Here is a 21,409-nt window from a genome sequence, read left to right on the forward strand (position 1 = left end):
ATTGGATAAAGAGTCAAGACCCGTCAGGTCAGGAATTCGAGACCAGCCTGGCCAGCATGGTGAAATCCCATCTCTACTAAAAACATGCAAAAATTATCCAGGCATGGTGGCACATGCCTGTAATCCCAGCTACTCAGGAGGCTGAAGCAGGAGAATTGCTTGAAACCGGGGACAGAGGTTGCAGTGAGCTGAGATCATGCCAGTGCACTCCAGCCTGGGTGACAGTGCAAGACTCTGTCTCAAAGCAAACAAACAAACAAACAAAAAAACTACATATGCGTTTACCTTTTGATTCAGCCATCCCACTTCTAATGATACACCTCTAACACTACAGAAATTCATGTACATGAATTTATCTATACATGTTGTTGTATGTTTCTTCAAACCCATAGAATGAACAATACCAAGACTGAACCCTAAGGTAAACTATGGACTCTGGATGATTATGTTGTGTCAATGTAGATTAATCAGTTATAACAATTGTACCACCTTGGTGGGGGATGTTGATAATGAGGGAGGCTATACATGTGTGGGAGTAGGAAGTATAGGGGAAATCTTAGTACCTTCCTTTTAGCTTTGCTGTGAACCTAAAAATACTCTAAAATTAATAAGTTAAGTGATAAAATATATGCATATGTGAAAAAATATGTCTTCATTAAATAGCTTAGAAAGTCCATAATGGAACTTGGCATATGTTTTATCCAATATACTGTCTTTTAACCTTTCTATTATTTTGAAAGCCAATAGATTGTTTTCTTAGGAGGAAAAACTGTAGATAGGGTTTCACTTTAAAGTCCACTGGTGTATCTTGTATTTGGAATTCAAAAGATATTCAAAGAATCAACACTTAGAGTAACCACACTGTAGGGTTCCTTGGAAATCAAAAACTCACTACATTTACATACCGTAATTTAAGAAGGACTTTTTCTGGTAATAACTTAATCTGTTTCCCAAGCCTCTGTGAATAAATTTGGCTTCATATTTAAAAATGAGGTGGAATATACCCAGGTCTTGTCAATCTAGTCATAATTATGGTATAGAGGACATGCACGAATCAAAACCCTCACCCCTAAGCCAACACTTGGACACTTCACTGTCTCTTTCTGTAGCTCTGATTTAAGACTCATATGCTCTCTTTCATCTGGGCTGCCAACATGCCATCCAGACTGAGGAAGACCCGGAAACTTCGGGGCCACGTGAGCCACGGCCACGGCCGCATAGGCAAGCACCGGAAGCACCGCGGCGGCGGCGGTAATGCTGGTGGTCTGCATCACCACCGGATCAACTTCGACAAATACCACCCAGGCTACTTTGGGAAAGTTGGTATGAAGCATTACCGCTTAAAGAGGAACCAGAGCTTCTGCCCAACTGTCAACTTTGACAAATTGTGGACTTTGATCAGTGAACAGACACGGGTGAATGCTGCTAAAAACAAGACTGGGGCTGCTCCCATCGTTGATGTGGTGCGATCGGGCTACTACAAAGTTCTGGGAAAGGGAAAGCTCCCAAAGCAGCCTGTCATCGTGAAGGCCAAATTCTTCAGCAGAAGAGCTGAGGAGAAGATTAAGAGTGTTGGGGGGGCCTGTGTCCTGGTGGCTTTAAGCCACATGGAGGGAGTTTCATTAAATGCTAACTACTTTAAAAAAAAAAAAAAAAAGACTCATATGCTGATCAATCATAGAACCTCAAACAAACATTTAGATATGCTTTTTTTTTTATCAGTTTTATACTTGTTTTTCTGTTTTATCTGAAGTTATAAATGGCTTGCCTAAATTCCCTCTTCATTTTTCATATAAAAATTAGCTACATTTCTAAAACTGAATAAATAATTCAGCATGGTAATGCCAATTCCTCAATAAAATACTGGCAAACTGAATCCAGCAGCACATCAAACAGCTTATCCACCATGATCAAGTCAGCTTCATCCCCGGGATGCAAGGCTGGTTCAATATATGCAAATCAATAAACACAATCCATCATATAAACAGAACCAATGCTGAAAACCACATGATTATTTCAATAGATGCAGAAAAGGCCTTTGACATAATTCAATAGCCCTTCATACTAAAACTCTCAATAAACTAGGTATTGATGGAACATATATCAGAATAATAAGAGTTATTTATGACAAACCCACAGCTAATATCATACTGCATGGGCAAAAGCTGGAAGCATTCCCTTTGAAAACCGGCACAAGACAAGGATGCTGTCTGTCACCATTCCTATTCAACATAGTACTGGAAGTTCTGGCTAGGGCAGTCAGGCAACAGAAATAAATAAATCGTATTCAATTAGGAAGAGAGGAAGTCAAATTGTCTTTGTTTGCAGATGACATGATTGTATATTTAGAAAACCCCATCGTCTCAGACCCAAATCTCCTTAAGCTGATAAGCAACTTCAGCAAAGTCTCAGGATACAAAATCAAGTGCAAAATCACAACCATTCCTGTATACAAATAACAGACAAACAGCCAAATCATAAGTGAACTCCCATTCACAATCGCTACTAAGAAAATAAAATACCTAGGAATACAACTTACAAGGGATGTGAAGGACCTCTTCAAGGAGAAATACAAACCACTGCTCAATGAAATAAAAGAGGACACAAATAAATGGATGAAAATTCCATGCTAATGGATAGGAAGAATCGATATTGTGAAAATGGCCATAGTGCCCAAGGTAATTTATAGATTCCATGCCATCCCCATCAAGCTACCAATGACTTTCTTCATAGAATTGGAAAAAACTACTTTAAAGTTCAGATGGAACCAAAAAAGCACCCGCATAGCCAAGACAATCTTAAGCAAAAGGAACAAAGCTGGAGGCATCATGCTACCTGACTTCAAACTATACTACAGCATGGTACTGATACCAAAACAGATATATAGACCAAAGGAAAAGAACAGAGGCCTCAGAAATAACACCACACATCTACAACCATCTGATCTTTGACAAACCTGACAAAAACAAAAAATGGGGAAAGGATTCCCTATTTAGTAAATGGTGCTGGGAAAACTGGCTAGCCATATGCAGAAAGCTGAAACTGGATCCCTTCCTTACACCTTATACAAAAATTGATTCAAGATGGATTAAAGACTTAAATGGAAGATCTAAAGCCATAAAAACCTTAGAATAAAACCTAGGCAATACCATTCAGGACATAGGCATGGGCAAAGACTTCATGACTAAAACACCAAAAACAATGGCAACAAAAGCCAAAATTGACAAATGGGATCTAATTAAACTAAAGAGCTTCTGCACAGCAAAAGAAACTACCAACAGAGTGAACAGGCAACCTACAGAATGCGAGAAAATTTTTGCAATGTATCCATCTGACAAAGGGCTAATATCCAGAATCTACAAAGAACTTAAACAAATTTACAAGAAAAAAAAAATAACCCCATCAAAAAGTGGGCAAAGGATACAAACAGACACTTCTCAAAAGAAGACATTTATGCAGCCAACAGACACATGAAAAAATGTTCATCATCACTGGTCATCAGAGAAATGCAAATAAAAACCACAATGAAATACCATCTCATGCCAGTTAGAATGGTGATCATTAAAAAGTCAGGAAACAACAGATGCTGGAAAGGATGTGGACAAACAGGGATGCTTTTACACTGTTGGTGGGAGTGTAAATTAGTTCAACCATTGTGGAAGACTGTGTGGTGGTTCCTCAGAGATCTAGAACTAGAAATACCATTTGACCCCGCAATCCCATTACTGGGTATATAGCCAAAGGATTATAAATCATGCTGCTATAAAGACACATGCACACATATGTTTACTGCAGCACTATTCACAATAGCAAAGACTTGGAACCAACCCAAATGTCCATCAATGATAGACTGGATTAAGAAAATATGGCACATATACACAATGGAATACTATGCAGCCATGAAAAAGGATGAGTTCATGTCCCTTGCAGGGACATGGATTGAGATACACCATGGAATATTTTTTATGCAACCATAAAAAAGGATGAGTTCATGTCCTTTGCAGGGAGATGGATTAAGCTGGAAACCATCATTCTCAGCAAACTATCACAAGGACAGAAAACCAAACACTGCAACACTGCATGTTCTCACTCATAAGTGGGGATTGAACAATGAGAACACTTGGACACAGGGCGGAGAACATCACACACTGGGGCCTGTCGGCGGGTAGGGGGGATGGGGGAGGGATAGCATTAGGAGAAATACCTAATGTAAATGACAAGTTGATGGGTGCAGCAAACCAACATAGCACACGTATACCTATGTAATAAACTTGTACATTGTGCACATGTACCCTAGTACTTAAATATAATAAGAAAAATAATACAAATAAATAAAAGAGAGAATTAATGTAAGTGTGTATGTTCTTACTAATAAAGATTTTTTAAAAAATTGACACAATTATTTTCTGTAAACATAAAACTCAGGTAGCAGTAACTATTTTTCACAAAATAATCTGACAAAATTATTCTTATGAACAAGAATTGTGGGTGCCAAGATGTCCTACAGGAAGCATCTCCTGTGCGCTGAAAAGAGCTAATGATACTGAATCCACAGGCCGATCATCTGAGAAAACACATTGGGATTCATCAAGGCAGCAGGGGAAGACAGAGTGCAGATAGAAATGAGGCTGGACCCCAGCCTGTCCAGGCTCAGGGTAAAGCCAGGAGAACCTCTCCAACACCAGAAAGGGTGAGTGGGTGAGTAAGAGTGCCTGGGAGATTCACACTTTCCACAGGGACCTGTGCTATACTGAGCATGAGAAAATCACTGCACTTCTAGACTGAGGCAGGAAGATGCCAGATATTTTTTGGTGGCAACTCTCGAGTCCAAGGGGACCTCTATAAGCCCTGGGTCCTGGAGCCAACCGGCATGGTTGCCTGGGAACGGTAGGATTGCTCCAACCCACCTTGTCAGAGAGGACTTGGCTCCAGCAGTCCCGCCTAGGCCCAAATTTGGCCTGCCATGTTGCCCACCCTCACCATGGGTACAGGTGAGCAACATCTGCTAGAGCCTCCAGCCCAGCAGTCTTATTTCGTGTGTACTCAGCTGGAGGGTGCAGCCTCCTGATCTTCTGAGAAACACCCTGACGGCTGGGCAAGTGACAGCACCCCAACTGCTCCCCACCCTCCAAGCCACAGATATCCAGGAGGGCAATATTTGCTACAACTTCCCACCCAGAGGCCCACTCAACCAGGGGACACAGCTTCCATTTGGGCCAGTCCTGATTCTGTGGGATCTCAGCTGATGGACACAGCCTTCTGTTGTCCCAGGAAGCATCTGGACTACAGGGTGAACATCCCCACCTACCCCTGACACTGGTAGCCAAAGAAGCCATGCCTGCTAGACTTTCTGGCTCAGAGGTCCTACTTCTGCTAAATTTGCTGAGGAATGCAGCCTCCTGTTGCCATGGAAACACATGAATGGTACGATGGGCAACCCTACCCATGCCCATCTCCTGTAGCCAGAAGGGCCACACCCACTAGAGCTTCCAATCCAGTGTCCCCACTTCCACTTGAACTCTGTGGACAGGTGCAATCCCATGTTTTCCCAGGAAGCACACAAACATCAGATTAGGGTTGACTTCTTAAGGATATGGCTTATCTGCCAACTGTGGCCCCTGCCTGAGGGAGACCTGTGGACCAGAACGCTCAACAAAAGAAACACGAGCATGGAGAGAGTAATTGGAGGGGGCTCCTCCAAGACTCAGGAGATGACTAGAACCAAAGCCAGTCAACTGAATACATGTTATAACATAATCAAACTGCCAAGGGTATCAAAGAAGAAAAAAGCAAAAAAAAAAAAAAAAAAAAAAGAAGAAGAAAAATCCATCCGCAGGACAGAAACTTCAAATATTAAAGGATAATCAGCCCACACAAATAAGAAAGAATCAGCAGAAGAACTCTGCTGATTCAACTCAAATACCCAGAGTGCCTTATTTTATCCAGACAACCACATTAGTTCCCCAGCAAAGTTTCTTAACCAGGCTGAAATAACAGAAATAGAATTCAGAATATGGATAGCAATGAAGATCATCGAGATTCATGAGAACATTGAAACACAATTCAAGGAAGCTAAAAACCACAGTAAAACAACACAGGAGCTGATAGATGAAATAATCATTATAAAAAAGAATCAAAATGAGCTGATCAAGTTGAAATTCATACTACAAGAATTGCATAATGCAAATCACAAATATTAACAGCAAAATAGAACAAGCTGAGAAAAGAATCTCAGAGCTTGAAAACTGGCTCCTGAATTAATCTAGTCAGACAAAAATAAAGAAAAATGAATTAAAAAGAACAAACAAAAAGTCCCCTGGAAATATGGGATTGTGTAAAGAGACCAAATCTATGACCCATTGGCATCCCTAAAACAGACAGGGAGAAAGCAGACAACCTGGAAGACATGTTTCAGGATATTGTCCATGAAAACTTCCTTGACCTCGCTGGAGAGGCCAACATTTAAATTCAGTAAATGCAGAGGACCCCTGTGAAATAATACACAAAAAAAGACCATTCCCAATACACATAATAATCAGATTCTCCAAGTTCAAAATGAAATTTAAAAATGTTAAAGGCAGCTAGAGGTAAGGGACAGGTCACCTACAAAGGGATCCCCATCAGACTAACAGTGGCCCTTTCAGTAGAAACCCTGCAAGCCACAAGAGACTGGGGCCTATATTCAACATTCTTAAAGAAAAGAATTTCCAACTGAAAATTTAATGTCCAGCCAAACTAAGCTTATAAGTGAAGGAGAAATAAACATCCTTTTCAGACAAGCTAATGCTAAGGGAATTTATTACCACCAGACCTGCCTAAATGAGGTCCTGAAAGGAGCACTAAATATGGAAAGAAAAGAGCATTACCAACCATACAAAACATACTTAAGTACACAGAGTATAGATAATAATATAAAGCAACCACACAAACCAGTCTTTATAATAACCAGTTAACAACATGATGACAGGATCAAATCTGCACCTATCAATACTAACCTTGAATGTAAATGGCTAAATGCCCCAAGTAAAGGGCACAGAGTGGCAAGTGAGATAAAGAACAAGACCCAATGGTATGCTGTCTACGAAAGACCCATCTCACATGCAATGACATCCATAAGCTCAAAATAAAGTAATGGAGAAAAATCTACCAAGCAAATGAAAGACAAAAGCAGGTGTTGAAATCCTAATTTTAGACAAAGTAGAATTTAAACCAACAAAGATAAAAAGAGATAAATAAGGACATTATATCATGGTAAAAGATTCAATTCAACAAGAATACATATCTATGCTAGATCTATATGCATCAAAAAGAGGAGCACCCAGATTCATGGAGCAAGTTCTTAGAGACTTACAAAGAGACTTAGATTCCCAAACAATAAAAGTGGGAGACTTCAATGCACCACTGACACTGTTAGACAGATTATTGAGGCAGAAAATTAACAGATATTCAGGGCCTGAACCAACTCCTGATGACATGCATCTAACAGTCATCTATAGAACTCTCCAGCTAAAAACAATGGAATTGACATTCTTCTCATTGCCACATGGCACATACAGCAAAAACGACCACATAATTAGACAAAACAATCCTTAGCAAATTCAAAACAGCTGAAATCATACCAACCATATTCTTGGAACACAGTGAAATGAAAATAGAAATGACTACTCAGAAAATCACTTAAAACAATACAATCACATGGAAATTAAACAACCTGATCTTGGATGACTTTTGGGCAAACAATGAAATTAAGGCAGAAATCAAGAAATTACTTGAAACTAATGGAAACATAGGTACAATATGCCAGCATCTCTAGGACACAGCTAAGGCAATGTTAAGAGAGAAATTTACAGCACTAAGCATCAAAAATGTAGAAAGGTCTCAAATTAACAACCTAACATCACAAGTAGAAGAACTAGAGAAGGAAGTACAAACCAACCTCAAAGCTATCAGAAGATAAGAAACAACTGAAATCAGAGGTGAACTGAAGGAAACTGAGATAAGAAAAACTATACAAAAGATCAACAAATCCAGGAGCTGGCTATGTGAAAAAATTAGTAAGATAGATTGCTAGCTAGACAGATAAAAAAGAGAATATTCAAATAAACACAATTGTAAATGACAAATGGGATGTTGCCACTGAACCCACAGAAATACAAAAAGAAAAAACATCAGAGACTGCTATGAACACTTCTGTGCAGGCAATCTAGAAAACCTAAAATATATGAATACATTCCTGAAACATACAACCTCCTAAGTCTGAAAGAGGAAGAAATTGGATTTGTGAACAAATAACGAATTCTGTAATTGAATCAGTAATGAAAATCCTACCAAGCAAACATCACCCAGGACCAGATGGATTCACAGCTGAATTTTACCAGATGTATAAAGAAAAGCTAGTGCCATAGCTACTGAAAATATTATAAAAATTGAGCAGAGACTTCTCCTCAACTCATTCTATGAGGCCAGCCTCATCCTGACACCAAAATCTGACAGAGACACAAGAAAAAAAGAAAACTTCAGACAAATACTATTGGTGAACACAGAGGCAAATATTATCAAAAAAAAAAAAATACTGGCAAACTAAATCCAGCAACACCTCAAAAACTAATCCACCATGATGAAGTAAGTAGGGTTTATTCCTGGAATGCAAGTTTGGTTCAACATATGCAAATCAATAAATGTGATTCATCACACAAACAGAACTAAAAACAAAAACCACATAATTAATCGATGCAGAAAAGACTGTTGATAAAATTCAACATCCTTTCATGTTAAAAACCTTCAAAAAACTAGACATTGAAGGAAAAATCTTCAAAATAATAAGAGCCATCTATGACAAATCCACAGCCAACATCATGCTGAATGTATGAAAGCTAGAAACATTTCCCTTGGAAACCAGCACAAAACCTATTAAGCATAATATTGGAAGTCTCGGACAGAGCAATCAAGCAAGAGAAAGAGAAAGAATTCAAAGCGATCCAAATAGGAAGAGAGGAAGTCAAATTATCCCTGTCTGCAGGGGTCATGATTCTATATCTAGAAAACCCCATAGTCTCAGCCCAATAGTCCCTTGATCTGATAAAAAACCTCAGGAAATCAAGGTACAAAATCAAGGTACAAAAATCAGTAGCATTCCTACACACCAACAACATCCAAACTGAGAGCCAAATTAGGAATGCAATCCCATTCACAATTTCTGCACACACTCAAAAACACTTGGAAATACAGCTAACCGTGGAGGTGAAAGAGCTCTAAAACAAGAATTACAAAACACTGCACAAAGAAATCAGAAATGACACAAACAAATGGAAAAATATTCCATGCTCATGGATAGTAACAATCAATATTGTCTAAATGGCCATGCTGGCCAAAGGAATTTACAGATTGAATGCTATTCCTACCAAACAACCAATGGCATTCTTCACAGAGTTAGAAAAAAACTATTTAAAAATTCATATGGAACCAAAATGAGCCCAAATAGTAAGGGCAATTCTAAGCAAAAAGAACAAAGCTAGAGGTAGTATGTTACCTGACTTCAAACTATATTACAGGGCTACAGTAACCAAAAATGTATGGTACTGGTACAAAATGAACACATGGATTAATGCAACAGAATAGAGAGTCCAGAAATAATGCTGCACACCTACAACTGTACAATCTTCCACAAAATTTACAAAAATAAGCAATGGAGAAAGGACTCCCCATTCAGTAAATGGTCCTGGGGTAAATGACTAGCCATAGGCAGAAGACCAAAACCAGAGCTCTACCTTATCCCATGTACAAAAATCACCTCAAAGTGGATTAAAAGACTTATATCTAAAAATTGAACCATAAATCTGGAAGATAACCTATGAAATACCATGCTAGACATAGGACTTGGCAAAGATTTCATGATGAGGACATCCAAAACAATTGCAACAAAACCAAAAATTGACAAACGAGACCTAATTAAACTGAAGAGCTGCTGCACAGCAAAAGAAACTATCAACGGAGTAAATAAACAACCTACAGAATGGGAGAAAATATTTGCAAACTATGCATTCCCCAAAGGTCTAATATTCAGAATCTTTAAGAAACTTAAAAACAAATTTACAAGCAGAAAGCCAACAATCCCTTTTAGAAGTGGGTAAAGGGCATGAAAAGATACTTTTCAAAGGAAGACACACAAACAACAAGCATATAAAAAACTGTTTGGAGTTACTAATCATTAGAGAAATGCAAATCAAAACCACAGTGGGATACTATCTGACACCAGTCAAAATGGTTATTAATAAAAAGTCAAAATATGACAGATGCTGATGAGAAAAAGAGATGATTATATACTGCTAGTGGGAATATTAATTACTTCAGTGATTTTGAAAAGCAGTGCGGTGGTTCCTTAAATAACTTAAAACAGAATTACCATTTGAGCCAGCAATCCTATTATTGGATATATAACCAAAGGAATATAAATTGTTCTACTGTAAGACACATGCATACCTATGTTCATAGCAGCACTATTCACAATAGCAAAGACATGGAATCAACCTAAATGCCCATCAGTGGTAGACTTGATAAAGAAAATTGGGTACATATACACCATGAAATGCTACGCTGCCATAAAAAGGAATGAGATCATGTCCTCTCAGCAACGTGGATGGAGACAGAGGCCATTAACCTAAGCAAACTAATGCAAGGGCAGAAAACCAAATACCACATGTTTTCACTTATAAGTGGGAGCTAAACAGTGAAAACACATGGACACTACGAGGTGAACAACAGACATAGGGGCCTACTTGAGAGTGGAGAATAGGATTCAGGAGAGGATCAGAAAAAATACCTATTGGGTACTAGGCTTATTACCCAGGTGATGAAATTATCCTTATGCCAAACCCCCACAATGCGCAATTCACCTGTATAACAAACCTGCTCATGATTCTCTTAACCTAAAATAAAAGTTAAAAGAGGATATAATAATATTTACTATCTTAGTCATTGAAAAAAACATTATTTTATTTTTAACCTTACATTAAAATAATAAAAATTAATAATTTGAATATAAAATAATAAAATACATTATTTTATTTTAGGTACTGACTCATACTGATTTTTGCTTCTGCTATTCTGTATAAAATATTTAAATATTTATAGTTTTGATTCAATTTATTTGTCTTATCTAAATTCTAAGGCATTTTTTGCTCTTCTTTTATATTTTCTGTACTGTTGTGTTTTATGTCAGTTAATTATTGTTGAATAATAAGCCACCCTAAAACTTAGTGGCTTCTAATAATAAGAAGTTATTATTTCACTCATATCAATGTTGATTGGATGGTTTTACAGATTGACCTGGACTTGACTGGGCTGGGATCATGATCATTTAGTTATGTATGGTCATATGTTGGGTTAACTGGGAATGGGCTGATCTGGGAAGACCTTGGCTGAGAGGCTTCTACTTCATTCGCCTGAGTTTTTGTCTCATGGTGGTAGAGCTCCAAGCAAGATGGTACAAGTGAACATTCTAAGGGCTAAGGGAAGTCACAGTGTCAGTTCAGAGCCAAAGGAAGAATTGCAAAGTGACATTGCTAAGGATGAGATGACACAGGAATGACTGGAGAAAAGGGGCCATTTTTTGACATCAGTTGAACATATATATTGTATACTTTTATTTAAATGATTACAAATCTTTCAGGAATTGAGAAGGGATTTTTAAAAATGACAATAACTACTGGTTTTAAAGAAGACAAACCATTATTTTAATATTTCTTTACTATTGATTATTGTCGGCAGTTGCAAATTATACAACGTCTTAAGGTAAGATAGTTTCCAGACACAAAGATGAAGCACCATCTACTTTACTTTCAGTGAGTTTAATTTATCAGGAAGACAGTAGAGACACAAGGAAAAAACACATCACGGTTTTTAAAATGTGAAACAAAATTTATTTAGGAAGTCATGAATAAAGGAACAGTTAGGCCTTTCTGTGGGAGTTAGGGAACGTTTCCTATATATGGGAGAGCTGATCCTTAGCTGAAGAGATGAATAGGTGTTCATCACTCTGTGCGGTGGTGGGCAGGATGTGCCAGGGCAGGAAAGCATGAGGAAGGTGTTACAAATGTATGAGCACATGTAAGTCAGTGTAATGAGCGGTTGGGAGGAGAGGGGCTGAGAGTACAGTTGGAAAATGAGGTCGGACTAGACTGTGAAGAGCCTTAGAAGCCCTAGCAAGGAATATGGACTTACAAGAATTGGCACCGCCTGTGAATGCAGATTCCTAGCAATATCGACAAAGTAGATCTTTTCCAACCCCACTGGGCACCTTTTTTCTCACAAAAATTTGCTAATCGTGATTTGGACTCTAAGCAAGTGATTGAGCCATTTGCCTCTTTAAAAAATTTTTTTAATAAAAAAAAAGGTAGAAGTTTTGTGGATATCTGTGGCTTTTCTCTCCTCTGTCTGCCACAACCAGCCAAGCAGCAGGATGAATCAGATGGACCCACTTACGGCCTGTGACTTCCTCAAGTCAGTCTTCTATGCCTGCCCCTGGGCAGAGGCAGTCAGACCCAATTTGGATTGGGGGTTTAGAAGTCAAGCAAACGCCACTGTAAGCCTATAAACGTATTTCACATTCCACAATCCAGCTTCTGCCAGAGTATCACTGGGGTTTCAGCATTAGTTCCATTAATAGAAAGTGTTAACTTGTTTCAAGTTTTACATTTCTTTAGTGTGACTAGCTCTGGGAAGCTTGTAGTGGAAAGTTGACTGCACCAATGAGGATCTGAGGCCCCCATGCAGCGGGATGCTATGCCTAATATCTCCCTCTACATCACCATTGCCCCAAACATATGAGGTAGCAGAATTTTAGAGCTGGAAGGGACATTATCCCTATATTGTGAGATCTCTGACACCAAAGGTAGAGGCTTGTTTACTTTACTATGATTATTTTAGCTCTAAATTTATTTTCTGGCGGGATAGTTTTCAATAAGTGACTATCTCATGAATCTAGTTCAACCTTCTTATCAAAAAGGAAAAATTGGTCACAATTTTACAATAGTGTCATGTGTCGAGCTGTGATTGCTGTAATATTTCCTAAATATTTTTCCTCAGATTCTTTTGTAACCTTTTACCTCTTTCCTCCACTATCATGAATAATCTCTGTTGTTCTAAGCCTGGTCAGTGATATCATTTATATCTCACTATTTTCAAAAGCTTTTTATAATCCTAAAAAAAATAAGGCAATGTAATATAGTTAATCCACATGTATTTTCAGAATTGGAGTGTTTATCGTGGAGATTACAACACAGCCCATTAAAACTGACTTAGATTTGTAGACTAGGAATCTGTTTTAACCTAAATTTACCTTACTAATTTTTGTAGAGAAGCTAATAATTGCTTCCTTATTTATTCTCCCTTTATAGATAATTTGCAGGCAACCAAAGTTTCAACTATCTTTTATTTCTACCTCTTTTGGTTTGTGGGGGTGTTTTTCCTCAAATACCATAACAAAAGTGGAATTTTGACCCCAGGAACTTTACCCGTATGCTATGATGAGTGAGTCTTTCTGGCTCTATAAAAATTTGATATAGAAACCTTAGAGTCTAGGCTAACTAGATTCTGTTAGGTGTGAAGATTGAGTGGTTATGCGAATTTGAAGCCAGAGTGGATGCAAAACATTGGAGGACAGAACAGAATTCATCAGCAAACTTGTCTTTGGAGAAAAATAGGAGAGTGTTAGACCTACAGTGAGAAGCAAAAGTGAAAACAAGAAATGGTTTCAGCGTCTAACTTTCCAATAACAGATCTATGTGCCATGGAAGTGCATTTTTTTCTAGTTCCACAAATATTTTTAAAATCATCTATGAGCTTTAACAAAAATAAACACCTATACATATATCAGTTTGAATGTCTTTCTGTTCTTACAATTAAACAATAACTAATATGTTACAGCTTTTTGAAGTTTCTGAGTTAAACTGTTATAAACGCCCTTTCAGAAATGTTTGCCAAAAATATTTCTGTGTACATTTCTCTATGTTCTTTTGTATCTAAGATTAGTACTACTGAAGATGACTTTCTTCAAGCAGCTCTCTTTTCCAGTTTTAACATGACCTTTGGTTATAAAGGGCACCTGTTCCATTAGACTCTGAAATATTGATAAGGAGCTCTGTTTAGCTGGTGAACCACCAAGCATTGTTAGGTCAGTGTTTGAAAGTAGGCTTCCTGCTCAATTTTCCATTCTGCAAATGTGCTTTGGCTTTAAAGGTCAAGAATGGTACCATAGGGACTTTTGATTGCATTATCCTGATTTCTCAGCTATGAATCATTTTCTTTCCAAAGCTGTAGAAGGAGAGGCTCTAAAATAGATTTAGTCATTACCCCTATGATATTACCTCCACTTCTGTGCCTCTCTGGCAAAATGCCTTATATTGGCTGACACTGGAAATGAGCTTTTTAATTCTGCCTTGGAAGAAAGGGAAAGAAAAAATAAAATTAACAAGATACAAAAAAGCTTCACAATCCTCATTTCTACCTTCTATTATTTGCCAGTGACTAATTTTCTAGAACACTGATTATACCTGCTTTTAAATATCACATGATAACTTCTATACAATTTATTCTGTTAATAAATCAATCCATTTATTCACTTATTAAGGGGTATATAACATTGCACTATTTCTTTATTTCTTCAGGGTAAATTACTTATTTGCTTTTAATAAATTTATATTTTGTTACATTAAATACATAAGCCTAACTTGAAAATAGCAAAATACTTGCTCTTAATATGCCTGTGTATACTACAAAATAGTTATTCAAAGTATTTGCATTGTTTAGTATGACTTTAAAGAAAATGCAAAACACACAACCATGGTTAAGGTATAAGTAATTATCTCATTTTTTAATCCATAATAATGTGATTATTTATTTTGCTTGATGCAGTCATGACTCATGTAAAATCTGCATCTTTGACTTCTTACAAAAACTTGTCTATTTGCAATTTTAAGTTTCTTTTGTGTTCAAATATTAAACCCTAATATCCTGGGATATCTTGTGTACACAGTCATGCTAGTCCCCCATAATATCTTTCTAGGCATATATATGTGTGTGTATATATATATATATAGGCCTATATATATATGCGCATATATATATATAGGCCTATATATATTTTATAAGCATTACTGTTCCTTTCCCTCATCTGATAATTTCCTGACTTTAATGCAATCTGTCATGGTCTGCAGCTCTCTTGTCAGGCCACTGTCTCTTTCTCTTTGCCATTTATAGCTAATTTTAGTAGAATAAGATCTACACCCTTACAGAAACACTTCTTCCCCACTTTGTGTATTCCTAGTAGAAGAATCACCAATAATTGACGCTTGCTGCCCATTGACCAAGGCATAGACACCTAATCCAAGTTGGGACTGTAGTTCACAAGCAGGAATTTGAAATGGACTTGGAGAAACAAAATGACAGAGGTGGCAGCTCAGTTAAATCCCATACTGTTTTAGTCATTTTCAGTCATTAGAAAACCCACTCCATTTCTGATTTAATTTTGATTTATTTTTACTCAATCTTATTTTTAATTCAACTCCCCATTCCACATTGCTGACAGTTTTGAGAGGCATGTGACCTCACTGGTTGAGTAGAGATTGTAGTAGAGATGAAGATATGGACAAATGCCTTCCTCTCCCTCAAATTCTCCTAGAGATGCATTTCAGGAAGAAGGAAAGGAAAAGGATGGACTCTACGCATGGATGTGAATTGAATATTCATCTGTTGGCTTTGTTCTGAATCACTGTTATCCTGTGAAAGAGAGAAAGTTTAACAGAAACCTACCCATTCCCCATCCACCCATGGAGCAGAATAGGGGAAAAGGGGAAGGGAACCCTAATACATTGTGAGCCCTACATTCTCAAAGAAGAGGGTCCATATCTGCCGCCTGCCTTCAGAACTTTATTTTAAAGGAGAGAGGGATTTTGTTTCTAAACTGTAATGTGTGTTAAATACCTTGAGTGATTCTCTAAATTAAACAATATGCTAGATAAGAAACATTAAAAATGAATTTATTGATGAATGATTATGAAAATAAGGAATCTTTAGAATCCCCAGATAGAGTTAAAACAGAAGTCCTGAGAAGAAGGCAAGAGCCAGAATGGACTTACATTCAGAGGGTTTCTGCCACACTCTGGAAACCTTGAGTTTTTACTTGAATAACCAAGGACATGACATGCGGCAGGCAATAATACTTAGAATTTCCTTACAGTAGTGATGGTAATAGGATGAATAAGAATTAGAATCAGCCTCCCAGCAGACAAACTAAACTTGACTATATCAAACTTATGGTTGGGTGAAGGAGCAAATAACTCACTTGAGAACTTATCACTTCAAACAGGCTGTCATATAGACGTTTGACCCAAATCCATGCTACCAGTAGGGTCCCTAGTCCCTGAAATAGAGAATTTAAGGTAGTCTCAGTGGAGAACGCCCCCAGAAACTGGTAGACATAAACACAAATACTGAAAGAACACAACTTCAATATTGACCTCAATGCATTCTTACTAATAAAGTTCAAAGAGAACGATTGGCTCAAATTCAAAATTAAAAATTACAGGAGAGTGGTAACATTAGTAACAATTAGCTGAAACAGAGATTAGAAAGAGACCTGCAATGATTTTAAACAATGAAATTGTCAAATAAAGCATAGAATATAACTATATTCATATGTTTGGAGAAGCTAGAAAAAATAGAAAATATTTGAAGAAAATACAGGATTATAAAAAAAGAAAAATTGCTGATATGGTTTGGCTGTGTCCCACCCAAATCTCATCTTGAATTGTAACTCCCACAATTCCCATGTGTCATGGAAGGAACCCGGTGGCAGGTGACTGAATTGTGGGGGTGGGTCTTTCCTGCATTGTTCTTTTGATAGAGAATGAGTCTCACGAGATCTGATAGTTTTAAAAGTGGGAGTTTCCCTGCACAAGCTCTCTCTTGCCTGCCACCAACCACGTAAGATGTGACTTGCTCCTCCTTGTCTTCCACCGTGATTGTGAGGCCTCCCCAGCCATGTGGAACTGTAAGTCCATTAAACTTCTCTCTTGTAAATTGCCCAGTCTTGGGTATGTCTTTATCAGCAGCATGGAAATGAACTAATACAATGACTAAGCATATGTGAATGAAAAAAAAAATTTGAGAAATAGATTCAAAATTAATTTAATGCTAATTTAAATTTAATTGTTACATTTAAAATGCAATGTATATCATTATGTAAGCATCACATTTACTCAATTGAAGAAGTAGTTTGATAGTTCTTATATAAATCTGATGATATTATCTCAAATGTAGTCCAGAGGCATAGAGATGTAAAACACTGAACTAAATCTTGGAAATTTGAATAATATTTGGATACATAAAAAGAAGTTCCATAGTGTTCTAGATATTCAAGAGTATTAAGAAGCTAAGATTTCAGAGAATATAAATAAAAAATATATCAGAGTCTTGATCCATTTCACAAAAACTGCAGAACACAAAAGCAAGAGAAGGTCTTATAGGAAGTTGATGATGTTGGAGAGGTGGCCACCTTCAGGGGAAAAATAGAGTAACTGCAATTAGCAACAATGAAGATAGAACCTAATGGAATTCTATCTGTATTGAGTTAGAGAAAAATAACCTAAAATTCCATTTCTGGCAAATTGTCCTTTAGAAAAGGAGGAAAATAAGGACATTTTCAGATGATAAAACCAGAATTTACCACCAACCACATTTCTCAGAGGTGAAAATCGTCTTAAACAAATGGAGGAAAGCTAAGAAAAATGTTTGTGAAAATGAGAGCAAAGCTTAGTAAATATTGATTGCATAAAAACAAGAAAAAAATGATGACTAAAGCCATAATTTCCATGTAAGTTAAAATTTAAAAACATATCCTAAAATAGATAGTATATGCACTTAAAAAATAGAGCATGTAACACCCCAAAAAGTAGAGGGGAAAGGGGTGATATTTGAAAACACAACAAACCAACTCTTAATGGAAATAGAAGTTGGGAAAGGTGAGGAGGTTGGAGGGGAGGTTTTATCCTGGTCCTGCTGAAATGACAGATATCTGCAAGCCCCTAGAGCTCTGTGAGGTACCACATCAGCTGGTCCTTTGAAATTAGAATATGGTCTGATTAACACCTTAAGACTCAGAGGTTACTTCTTGCTGTCAATGCAAGAAAACTAAAATAATTCACACTACCATTCTTCACATTTAATTGGGAAGGGGTAGAGTTCACCTTGAAAATAAAAGTAGTTTTGTGAACACTATTTTATTAGCTGTAAATTTCATAATTATGAAACATGGAGGTTGAAATTTTTCTTCTTATTAAACACAGACAAAATGTTTTAAAATTAAAGACTTTTATATTACAATGATGTATAATAATGAGAGTATTCTGTTCTCTGTAGTAAATATTTAGTAAAATAAAAATTACTGAATTTTATTTTGTTTTTAAAGACAAATATTATCTTCTAATGCAAACCATAGGACCTTTCAGTATGCTTCAACGTTATTTTCTTTAAAATGAAGAAATACTGTAGAAATACTGTCCTCAGAATTTTTTCTTATCTTTGGTATTACTATTTCAAAATATGGATTCTCCAATATCAACAAAAAATTATCAGAATCAAGAAAACAGTAAAGATTTCCTTCAAAAAATTTAGAATTAATATATAATTCTGCTCTTAGCAAATTTTCTAACATCCTCATTTGATGAACACATGAAAATATCTTTAGTGAAATGAGCTTAGCAAACTGTCCTGTCATATTTATTTGTTTTTGTAGGCAGGTGACATTAATTGATTAGATAATGAAAAAGCTGCTTTATAATTGAATGATCTAATCAAAGTAATTAGAGCTCTGAGTGATTCAGTTATTTGATTTGATTAATTTGATGCATTATAACATTTTTATTTAAGGAAATCAAAAAGCTCAAAAGGTAAAACTGTAACAGGTAAGGTAAAGGATATAGTAAAAGTAAAACATAGTTTTTAGGGAGGTGAAATTAAAACATTTGATATCTGGATATTACATTATATTTGTTTTTCAAATTTTGTTTTTTTAAAAAGAATACTGATTTTATATTTTTCCAATTTTGAGGCATAATTGACAAATGAAATTATATATATTTACAGTATATCACATGATGTTTTCATAGATTATACATTGTGAAATGATTACCACACTCAAGCTAATTAACATATCCATTACCTCACATACTTATCATTTTTTGTAATGACAGCATTTTAGATCTACTGTTAGCAATTTTCAAGTACACAGTACATTATTATTATCTGTAGTCGACACGCTATGCAATTAATCTACAGAAATTACTCATTCTAACTGAAATGTTGTACGCTTTGACCAATATTTCCCCACCCAACCTCCCCTGGGCCCCACATCTGGCTGTATTAGTCTGTTCTCACACTGCTATAAAGAACTACCTGAGACTGGGTAATTTATGGAAAAAAAGAGGTTTAATTGACTTACAATTACACCAGCTGTACAGGAAGCATGGCTAGGAAGCCTCAGGAAACTTACAATCATGGTGGAAGGGCAAAGGGGAAGCAAGCATGTCTTCACATGGTGGCATGAGAGAGAGAGAGAGAAGGGGTAAGTACTACACACTTTTGAACAACCAGATTTCATAATAACCCACTCACTATCATGAGAACAGCAAGAGGGAATCTGCCTGCATAAGCCAATCACCTCCCACCAGGTCCCTTCCTGAATGTTGGAAATAACGGTTCAATGTGAGATTTGGGTGGGGACACAGAGCCAAACCATATCACTGGCCATGGCAACTACCATTCTACTCCCCGCTTTTATAAGTTTGACTCTTTAGTTGGAATTTTTAAAACATTTTGTTGCATGGGTATGTTGTGTAGTGATGAAGTCTGGGCTTTTAGTGTAGCCATCATCCAATATTGCACATTGTACCCATTAAGTAATTTATCATCTTTCACCCCCCACCTTTCTGAGTCTTCAATGTCTATTATTCCACATGCTATGTACACATGTACACATTATTTAGCTTCAAGTTATAAATGAGTGCATGTGGTATTTGACTTTCTGTTTCTGAGTGGTTTTAAGATAATGGCTTCCAGTTCCATCCATATTGCTGAAAAATACATGATTTCTTTCTGTTTTTATGGCTGAGTAGTATCCCAGTGTATATAAACCACACTATCTTCTTTCCTTTCTCCTTTCTTTTTCTCTCTCCCTTCCTTTCCTTCCCTCCCTCTCTCTCTTTCTCTTTCTTTCTTTTCTTTCTTTCCTTCTTTCTTTCTTTTTTTCCTTCTTTCTTTCTTTTTCTTCTTTCTTTCCATTCTTTTCTCTCTTTCTCTCTCTTTCTTTTTCTCTCTTCCTTCCTCCCTTCCTCCTTCTCTCCCTCCCTCCCTTCCTCCTTTTCTCCCTCCCTCCCTTCCTCTCTTCCTCTGTTTCTCTCTTTCTTTCTCTTTTTCCTTCCTTCCTTCCTTTCTTTCTTCCTTCCTTCCCTTCCTCCCTCCCTCCCTCCTTCCTTCCTTCTTTCCCTCCCTCCCTCCTTCCTTTCCTCCTTCCCTTCTTCCGTCTTTCTTTCCTTCCTTCCTTCCCCATACCCCCTCCCACCTCCCTCCTCCTCCCTCCATCCCCCTCCTCCTCCTTCTCCTTCTCCTTCTTCTTCTTTTCTCTCTCTCTCTTTATTTCCTTTCTTTTTGAGACAAGGTTTCTTTCTCTGTCACCCTAGGAGGGTGTGCAGTAGTGCAATCATAGCTCACTACAGCCTCAAACTCCTGGGTTCAAGCAACCCATTTGCCTTGGCCTCCCAAAGTGTTGCGATTACAGGCAAAAGCCATCTTCCTGACCCTAAACCACCTTTTCTTTATCCATTATCTGTTGATGGACACATAGGTTGAGTCTAAATCTTTGCTAACATGAAGAGTGTTGACATAGACATACAAGAGCAGGTACCTTTTTTATATAATGATCTCTTTTTCTTTTGGTAAGTACCCACTAATGGGATTGCTTGTTTAAATGATAATTTTATTTTTAGTTCTTTGAGTAATCTCTATACTGTTTTCCTAAAGGTTGTACTAATTTACATTCCCACCAAGAGTATATAAGCATTTTCTTTTTTAACACATCCACACCATCTATCGTTTTTCAACTTTTTAAATAATGATCATTCTGGCTGGAGTAAGATGACATTTCATCGTGGCCCAGTTTTACTCTTCTGCATATGGAAATCCAACTTTCCCTTTCTTTATTCTATTCCATTGATCTATATGTATATTTTGTGCCAGTATCCTACAATTTTTTCTGTTCCATTGGTCTGTATGTCTGTTTTTACACCAGTATTATGCTGTTTTAATTACTATAGCTTTGTAATATATTTTGGGGTCAGGTAATGTGACACCTCTAGCT

The 21,409-nt window shown here is 37.0% G+C and overlaps 1 protein-coding gene across 1 annotated transcript in view; it reads left to right on the forward strand.

Annotated features, from left to right (window-relative positions):
• Positions 1-1,137: 1,137 nt before the first annotated feature.
• LOC129036133 (large ribosomal subunit protein uL15-like) overlaps positions 1,138-21,409 on the forward strand; it is a 118,439-nt gene continuing 98,167 nt past the window's right edge. The window contains exon 1 of the mRNA XM_063664580.1: positions 1,138-1,628. Within this exon, the coding sequence (XP_063520650.1) occupies positions 1,155-1,628 (474 nt within the window). The 5' untranslated portion in view covers positions 1,138-1,154. The remainder of the gene's footprint in view (positions 1,629-21,409) is intronic.

Source organism: Pongo pygmaeus, chromosome 4 (genome assembly GCF_028885625.2).
Source record: "Pongo pygmaeus isolate AG05252 chromosome 4, NHGRI_mPonPyg2-v2.0_pri, whole genome shotgun sequence".
NCBI classification, from domain to species: domain Eukaryota; kingdom Metazoa; phylum Chordata; class Mammalia; order Primates; family Hominidae; genus Pongo; species Pongo pygmaeus.